This window comes from Mya arenaria, chromosome 2, assembly GCF_026914265.1.
Source record: "Mya arenaria isolate MELC-2E11 chromosome 2, ASM2691426v1".
Classification (NCBI taxonomy): Eukaryota; Metazoa; Mollusca; class Bivalvia; order Myida; family Myidae; genus Mya; species Mya arenaria.
This window is the reverse complement of record NC_069123.1, coordinates 32,221,990-32,231,701: the sequence shown is the minus strand read 5'-3', so window position 1 is coordinate 32,231,701 and position 9,712 is coordinate 32,221,990. Positions and strand designations below refer to the sequence as shown.

Sequence of the window (9,712 nt, the reverse complement as noted above, 5' to 3'; positions counted from 1 at the left end):
AATTTTATTACCATTTTAATTTTGTTCAGATAACTGGAATGCTGGTATATGTGTGAATTTTTCCCATGTTTTAGACCTTGAGCAAAACGTACATTAAAATGTGCGTATATTCATATATTATTTCGTCGTGAAATTTATTTGACAATATAAAATAACAATTAATCTGGCTACAGTGTTCTAGTCCTTTGTTAATGAAACAAATCGAACCGATCAATCACTGTCAATTGATATCGATCGTCGACTCGATGATTGAAAACAAAAGACGAATTTCGAAATCTTTCACAAAGATTTATTTCTTTTATAACCCACTAATCAATCACAAAACATCAAACGACCCATACACGAAGTCATGATGTACATAGTTTTAAATAAAAAAGTATTTGCACCTTTTTATATACATTTTCATACATTATACGTGTGCTTGCAATCGGAACACCCGCGGCTATATCCGGAGATTGCCGAGTAGTCACGATTGGATGTGCACATTCCAAATTTGTGTCAATCTGCAAAAAAACTTTGACTTTATGTTCAAAGTATATATGATATTTGTTTTTATGTACAATAACATTTTGATAGGACATAAGGAATCGAAGCATTTGAAAGCGTATTTCCGACGGCTTACTCAAAATTTAGATTTTCAGACATTCCCGTAAAACACACATGTACGTATTTGTCAAAGTACGTCTTAGACGTCTTGGGTATTGTTAATCTAAGTCCAATCACCTTTATCTTGGTCAATATTCACTAAAATATTTAATCTGATTTTAAAACTCAGAATCCGAAAGCGAATTTTAAAGTTTACGCAGGATATCTTCAATTCAACAATTTAAATGACAAAGCGTGTGTAAATTATTGTAAAATACGTTGTTGTTTTTTTCAAAATTAGGCCACTATATGAATTGCTAGATTTTCATCCCCGCCCGCCCCCTGTTTTCCGCCGCCGCTTAATTTTATTGACTCAAATAAAACGTTGAGCACAAGTCTGTATTTGCGTTTCAATCCAGTACTGTCCGGGAACGGCGTTTATTCATATCTAAGGTGTTGGTGTATAACAATCATATGGAGAAAAGGAGAATTGTAACGACCGTGTTCGTGGTTTGTCTAGAAACAAATGTAAATGGTCCCTTATGCAATAAAAAAGAGCAGGAACATATATTTAACGGTAAATCAGTCATCTCAGATAAATAAATAAGAAATTGTCAACCCCGTCCAATTTAGAAAAATGGATGAAAATCTAGCAATTAATTTATATTTGCCTCATAGCTCTTCAATCAGCAATCAGTTCACCATGAAATTAAGATTTGCGGTTTTGAACGTTGTGTCTCAAACTCAGACTAGAAAAGAAGGTGAATGTCGATCTAGATATCCACATGTGTAATCAAACATAGCCAAACTTCACTTATCGTGTCTCAATAAAAAATATATATAAAAGCAAGTTTGAAAAAACACACCAAAATGTCTGTATTAAAGCTCTGAATCTATTTAAACTGAATGCTTTTTAAACAATGAAAAGAAAATTCTCGAAATAACAAAAAAGCAAGTAGGAAAGGATCTCTTACCTATATTTTTAAAGGTTGGGAACAAAAATGTATTTTTCAGTCATAAAAAACGTCATCACAAGAAAAGCAGCTGATTTACAAAGCTAAGCGTTCAGACCAAAAAACACAGGGAATTGTACAAAATCATGATCTGTTTATTAACGATACAGAATGAAGAAGTAAAGATAAATAAAGAATGAATATTTCTATGATGCAAGCATAATATGGATTTTTCTAACACCTCGCTGTTTTCCTATGGGAACGTTCCCAATTTATATTCCCCTCCTGGAAGAGCCGGAGCCCGCTCCTGAAATGGAATAGAAATAGTCCTATTGTCAAACGAAAAAAAGGAGACATTTTTACTTTTACGTTTATGATTACAATAATTTGTCATAATAACGGACTTACATTGTTTTCATTTTATAACAAAACTTTTGATAGCTTCACAAATTGTTTGGATCAAAACTGTTGATTGCTCGGCTTAATTCTGAACCATATCTTACGCGCATGCGCATGGTTTGTTCGTCTAGAAACAAACTAAAATGGCGCGGAATGTGTTGACTTTTTTTCTCGCACGAATTGAATTAAAAAGCAGGTTTGATTTTTTGGTGTAAAAAATCTGAGAATCATATACACGAACAAGAACAAAACTTTTGATAGCTTCACCAATTGTTTGGATCAAAACTGTTGATTGCTCGGCTTAATTCTGAACCATATCTTACGCGCATGCGCATGGTTTGTTCGTCTAGAAACAAACTAAAATGGCGCGGAATGTGTTGACTTTTTTTCTCGAACGAATTGAATTAAAAAGCAGGATTTATTTTTTGATGTAAAAAATCTGAGAATCATATACACGAACAAGAACATTTCAAGAACGCGGTGTATTCCATGTTTCTCAACCCTGGCATCGTGTGTTTTAGAAGGTCACACATGCTACTTTGAATAAAATAGCAGAAGACAAAAGGAAACGATAAACAAGTAAAGTATAGGTCTTTTATCTCTTTAGAGAGCTTTTAAGAAGTTTAATATAACATACCGAAAGTTGGAGGATACGGATCCATGCTCATCATGTCGCCGCCGGTACCGCTCATTCCAAAACGACCGCCATCCCTAAAACCACCAGCGCCCGAATCCCTTAATTCAACAGCGCTGGCATCCCTTAATCCACCATCCCCGAAGCCACCTGAGGCTGAGTCACCAAATCCACCAGATCTGGTGGTGTCCCTAAATACACCGCCACCAAGATCGCCGCTACCAATTCCACCGCTTCCACCTGAGCCTCTATCCACGAAGCTTCCTGAGCCTGAGTCATCAAATCCACCAGGGCGGCTGTCCCTTAATCCACCGCCGCTACCAATTCCACCGTCCCTTAATCCACCGCTTCCACCTCTGCCCGAATCAAGAGGTGCGCCGGCGCCGCTATCTCTGAATCCACCAGCACCCGTACCTCTAAAACCAAAATCCCTCATACCGCCACCAAATCCACGATCCCTCATACCACCACCAAAACCACCGACACCTCCGTAAGGACCACCCAGATATGTAGAGGACGGAAAGAAGCCTGGTGCACTGCCCGGCATGTAACCTGGTGGGGGGAACCCTGGGAATGAAAAACAGCAGTCGTAGAATACAACCTACATTTACAGCCAATGAATTTGCAGAAAGGCAATTATTAAGAACTAGGCTTAATCTGACATAAAGAAGTTCAACTTTCTTGGGTGTTTAAATGACCCCCCACCCCCACCCCCACCCCCACTGTGACTCGTCCGATACACAATTCTTGCGTCAGATTTTGCGTTGACATTGTGTCAGCCACTCAGGTTGTATCCTTAGTCAGTTAGATGATCTGAATTAGATCTAAATGATTAAGAAGGGCTCGTTTGTTACGCTCAATGCGCCCATTTTTAATAATTAAGATTTTAATTCATGTCATCTTACTATTACTAAACAACGAAATATTCTTAAACGAGATTGTCAGTAAATGAAACAAAATCTAAAAAATCTTAAAGTTTGCTCCGAATATTGGCATAACATGCTTTATTTACACATACATGCTGTCGAATGCGTACGCACAGAAGTTTAACTGCGTTAAGAAATGTGTTTAAAGTCGTGACTCGCTCATGTTTTGTAAAATGCACTTTTTTTCTGTGACGAGATAAAGTATGGTAACTATTAGGACAGTTAAAACTACCATATTCACAACTGGAACCTTCAACAAATGTTGATATATGCTCAAATATTTTCTTTGAAGTACACGATTTAAATATCGCTAGAAACGCGATGAAACAAAAGGTTTCAAGGATAAATTATCGCATTGCTCATGTATATACCCTTGTGGGCGACCGTGTTTTTTTTTACTACACCGGCGTGGGTTCGCTCCCCGCTACGAACAGTTATTTTATACTTGTATGTTTTCTTTTTTCTGTATTTTCTTTTCGGTTTCATAGAGAAAAATATTTATAATAACCTTAAAACAATGAGCGAGTCTCTCAGAAAAAAATAATATTTTAATACCTCCTGGGGGAAAGCGGGCTGGTGGATAACCAAACGGACCTCCATACATATGAGGAGGAGGATATCGTGGGTCATAATATGGCGGCCGGAAGTCACCAAACCCGCTTCTGGAAGAGTTGTAGTCCCTTCCGAAGTCACCTCCAAACCTGCCTGGGAATCTAGGTTCATAAACTGGTCGTCCAAATGAATCGAACATCGGGTACGAGGGGCGGAATGGATCGTACCCTCCTCTTCCAAAGGGATCAGGAAAATCACGTCGGTCAAATCGCGATGGACCACGAGAATCCCGTGCATCGGGGAATCGGGCTCTATCACGTGAATCAATCCTGTCGCGTGGGGCACCACCGCCAGCTAAACTGTCACGTGAATCGAACCCAGTGGTCCTGCCACCTCTGTCAGCTCGGTCGAATCCACCAGAGGGACTTCCACGTGGATCATACCTGTCAAGTGGGGCACCAACATCACCACCACGACCACCACCTGTTATGTCACGTGTATCAACTGCAGGGAACCTGTCACGTGGGTCAACTGGAACGAATCCTATGCTGCTATCTCTGAACGTATCCGACCTGCCTCTTGAATCGCGCACCATATCTCCACGGGGATCCCTCATACCACCACGTGAATCGCGCACCATATCTCCACGGGGATCCCTCCCCATATCACCACGTGGATCGCGCACCATATCTCCACGGGGATCCCTCATACCACCACGTGAATCGCGCACCATATCTCCACGTGGGTCCCTCCTCATATCGCCACGTGGATCGCGCACCATATCTCCACGTGGATCCCTCCTCATATCGCCACGTGGATCGCGCACCATATCTCCACGGGAATCCCTCATACCACCACGTGAATCGCGCATCATATCTCCACGGGGATCCCTCATATCGCCACGTGGATCGCGCACCATATCTCCACGGGGGTCACGCGGGGATTCCACAAGTGAATCCCGCATGGGATCTCTTGGGCCGCCTCCCACACCCGTACCCCTTCCGCCACCCATTGTGAGGATGTTTCTTGATCCAAGAGAATCTCCAGCGCCGCCGGGTCCATACGGAACCGGTTCGAAACCGGGAATTGCAGGGGCACCTGTGCTCCCTGATCCGATGGGCAAGGAACTGCCTGCTGATGAATCCCCACCTGTTATAGTAGTGATGTCTGGAACCCCGCCTTCATACGAAGGAGAAGCGCCTGAACTACCGCTCATATCGAGGAAAGATGTATCTGCAGCCCCGCTTCCTCCAGGACTGCCAGTCATTATTGAGTCCATGACATATGTTAGGTCTGGCACGCTGCTATGACTACTTCCGGCATCCGCACCCGCCTGTGGGTCCTGCCCCGACACGTAGACAACACATGCAATAAGAACGGAAACGGTCCACCCGTTCATGATTATTCAATTGAATAATCCCCCTATTCCTGTTTTCAAGGTTTTTAATAATCCAAAATGTATTGTCTATGCAGTAACTAACAACTGTTCTTTCCCACCGATTCCCTTTACTGCTAACGTACGCATCAACGTTTCTGTTTTATACGCCAACGTGACGTAACGTGGGGAGATTAATCGACAGCCACAGTTTATTTAAGATATCAATCAAACTGGGTTTAGAAGTTTTAGTTTTCATTGTGTATATTATCAAGAAGTGTGACTATAACGTTTTACAAAATCTAGCCAATCATAAAAATGTTCATGTTTGGTCAACCGGCTATCAGTCTTAAGCGTTACGTTGGTTGCGGTGACGTCGACATACTTTAACTAAAACTGGGGAAACCATAATGATTACTGTTGAATTTATGTCATGATTATCAAATTTAGTAATTCGTGGTTAATCATATTGTGTGGTTTGTTTTTAAAACGTCGGGCCGATTGTTTATCAATGTTAACAACGTCATTAGCGACTGCGTTGTTAACTTTTAACGGTGTAATATAGTGTATGACATGTTCAAAGATTTATAATAAACAAGTACACCTTAAACAGATATATTAACAGTGATTTTTGGCTGCCTTCTTAAAAAGTTAAAACATGTATATTTGTCATTATATATAGTAGTTTTTTGCCTGATTTTGTATTTTCCAAAGTCGACCTTTTCCCAATTTGCAAGGCACAGGCGGTAAAAAATAATTCCAAAAAAAAAAAATACTGTTTAAACCTTGTTAGAAATACTGCATATCTGAAATATATATATCCATGTTTATTACAGAGCAATAAAGATTAGAAAAGTAACAACTACGACATCAAATTTATTAAAATCAGATCCTCAAATGGCTCAATACTCGTATCACGACGCCACGCTACAGCCATATGATTTATATATATATCAGTGAAAACACAAATGTAGTAATGGAAATAGGCAAATACGAATACTTTCTAAATGTTTTTGATTTGGCGGCCATCTTGGACGCCATCTTGGATTTCTCAGCTCTGCATCGGTCTTGACCCAAACGATTAACTTTTCCAGAAACTACATACCATTGCGAACATTTTGGTATTATGAAATTCCTTGTTGGCAGACATAGACCAGTTACTCCTCTAAATATTCAGGTAATGTGTTCTGATTGGCAGCACTATTAACGAGGACGTTAACAACGTTGTTAACTTTAACAAAGTTTTAAGCAGTCGGCCAATTGTGGGACTTGTGGTTATGATATATAAATATTTGACAAATAAGACATTATCATACAACTTAGCTTTTGTACGAAAATTATAATAACATTGATGAGTGCAAAAAAATAAATTCGGTTTCAAATAAAGTCATTATTAATTCATAATTAGTATGTTGTTGGTTACAGACATACACAGAATTAGTAACAATTATTAAAAGGTGCCAATAATAACACCCATTAAAAAAACAACAATCATTTTATACGTTTTATTTTTTCTCAAGAACAATAAATAACTGGAATTCTCATTAAGATAAAGTGATGCGTGGAAGTACTCTGTAGTCGCTCGCACACTAACTTCGCGTTGAAGTACCCTGCATTCAACCCGCACATCAGTCGGTGTTTATTCGATATTCAACACCTGCGTGTTGTACAGGAAGCCTGCAAAAAAGACAAAAATATATATATATATATGGTTGCTCTTATTTTAACTGGAAATCGAACTATTTTCACACAGTCAATTTGTGTTGCGTTTTCCATGTAAGTGGTCAACATTTTATTTTGTCTAATGAGAAGGCAGTATTTCTTAAGTTTTCCAATATATTTATTTCAGTAATTCAAAACTCAAACCTTATTGATTTAAATCAGGTGAAGCGGTAGATATAAACAGTGACCTTCTTAGTTAGTTGGTAGTTTACAAAATATAATGAAGACAACTAAAAAGTTAAAATTGTTGGTATGTATTTACACAAAATAAATGGTTATCAGACTGCGTCGTGTTAAACCTTTTGTAAATAATTACGAAAAATCGTTAATCATAACATAGTAATATTAATTAAATATTAATAATAATGTAATATTAAAGAACCATAGCTTTTGGAATTATATTTTGCCCAATGGTATGGTACATGCATTTATCAATATATGGGACATTAGCCTGCAATACTCCAGACCCATGTTTATTTCGGTAAAGCATACTAAACCATTCAGCTAAATGTATTACTTAAATTTTACCTTTCAGCTTTCGTTTAAAAGCCTTATTTTATACGTACAGCTATTTGTCAATAAACTTCTTTAAATTGAAAAAAAAAACAATTTGGTTGCAAAACTTACTCTTCCGGCACGTGATCTGCACGTGCAAACGTTGTTACAGCGGTCCACGACACGCGACTGACGGTATGGAATGAACAGTTTATCCACTAGACAACCTGCAAATCAGTAGTAATTTGTGAATGTGCTATACATACGTAAATTTAAAAAAAATGCCGTTGTTAACAGGAATTTTGGTGCTTTGAAACGGGCTGATCCACCGTATATTAAACAACAACAATAAAACAATGGCTTTTACTTAACTAATATATATCACTGAGCAGGGCTTTTTTAAAGGTCTGATTAATTGTATTATCCGATTAAAACTTTACACAGAACAGCGCATTCCGAACACCTCGGACATTTACCATCGAAAAGAACCTCGGATGTATATAGACGGTTTACAATGTCAAAAAAACTACGCTGCAAATGATCGCGTAGTAATTTGAATTTAGCAGATCAACTTAATTTTGATGGAAAATGGCCGAAGAATTCCGAATGAGAACAGCGTCGTTTAGCTTCAAACCAGGTTTAAATATTAAATCATCGGAAAACCCACAAATTATGCTGAGTAAAGTTCTCAAAATTATTAATTACACTTAACAATGGGTAAACAGAGAACAAAAATATGGAGACAAATGGAAGGGGATTTACCTCTCTGACATCGGCATGGTACGCCCCTGACGGAAGACGGACAGGGACTTCCCCAGAACACACAATGGCTGTCTTGACCTGTACAGCCTCTGGAATAGATTAAAAAATGCTGATTTTTAAAGAAAGGATATCATTTTCTGCCGACTTAAACTGGAACTGAGAAAGAGGAAATGGGTTCCATATAAGCCTTTGACTTCCTCCTTCAACCCTTTATTTGTATATCCAATGTTATACATATATTACGAAAATAAATACTGTTTAAATCAAACTGGAACGGGCATAACTCGTTGGAGAAGATGAAGAACTTTCATACATTATATAGGTACAGCAAATAGTTTTGAAACATACAATACAATGCAAGTTACCTACAGTAATTCAATATGGACGGACGTATAATAATAATAATAATAATAATAATGATAAAAAAAAACAGTGATTCAACTTATATAATTATCATTACGAAATGTTAAAATGACTTACTATCGTATGCTGCTTTTTTCGTTTGGACACTGTAGTTTACGTTCAAAAATTGATGTTTTATGCCGAAAAAAACTCGTTTTTCTGCAATTTTGGCGACCTCGGTTCGAACCCGGTTGCCGACTCGATTTTTTATTTACATTTTGTTATTGTTTTTACAATTATGATATCAAAGTGTAAAACATTTTATTAAATAATCGTCCTGAGATTCATTACAGAAAAAACTTTTTTTGGTGCCAATCTGGTGTACAGTCCCTTTAAGCGTTAGTAACTCTTTCATCCATAAAACATGAATTTTAACGTAAATATAAACAACTGCTATCAGATCTTTTGTCAGCAATCTTATACCACTGGTTTCAATACATTTAAGTAAAAAATGGCTCATTCTAAGACAAAAAATAATAAAAATGTCAAAACGGTAAATCCGTGATATTGCAGCTGAATTTACCGTAACGAATTTGATAATGTCATAACATTTTGACATCGCGATAGAGAGAGACGTTTTATGAGGGTCATTGTGTTCAATGACATAAACTATTTATTACATCATTAACTAATAATGAGGTGATTGACTTGTTTTTATTATTACTTCTGTCGAACTAGTTAAACCACATAGTTTAGTTTTGTCGCTTTAGGTACATTTTTGTTCATTCTCGTTCATTTTGATTTAATTGTCATTTTTTTTTCATTTCATAGGGTTTTTTTCATTTCATTGTTCTTCATATTTTTTCATTTTATGGTTTTATTGTAGTATATTATTATGTTTATTATTATTATTATTATTATTATTTATAACCATTATAATTATTATTGTTGTTGTTAACGATCTATT

At 37.5% G+C, this 9,712-nt stretch overlaps 1 protein-coding gene across 1 annotated transcript; it reads right to left on the bottom strand.

Annotated features, from left to right (window-relative positions):
• Window positions 1–275: 275 nt before the first annotated feature.
• Window positions 276–5,569, bottom strand: LOC128225083 (pro-resilin-like). The gene is made up of 3 exons (XM_052935105.1): window positions 4,053–5,569; window positions 2,575–3,138; window positions 276–1,845 (listed from the first exon to the last, which is right to left on the bottom strand). Exons 1-3 carry the CDS (start codon window positions 5,446–5,448, stop codon window positions 1,811–1,813), a joined length of 1,995 nt encoding a protein of 664 aa, XP_052791065.1. The 5' UTR covers window positions 5,449–5,569; the 3' UTR covers window positions 276–1,810.
• Between the last annotated feature and the right edge of the window lie 4,143 nt (window positions 5,570–9,712).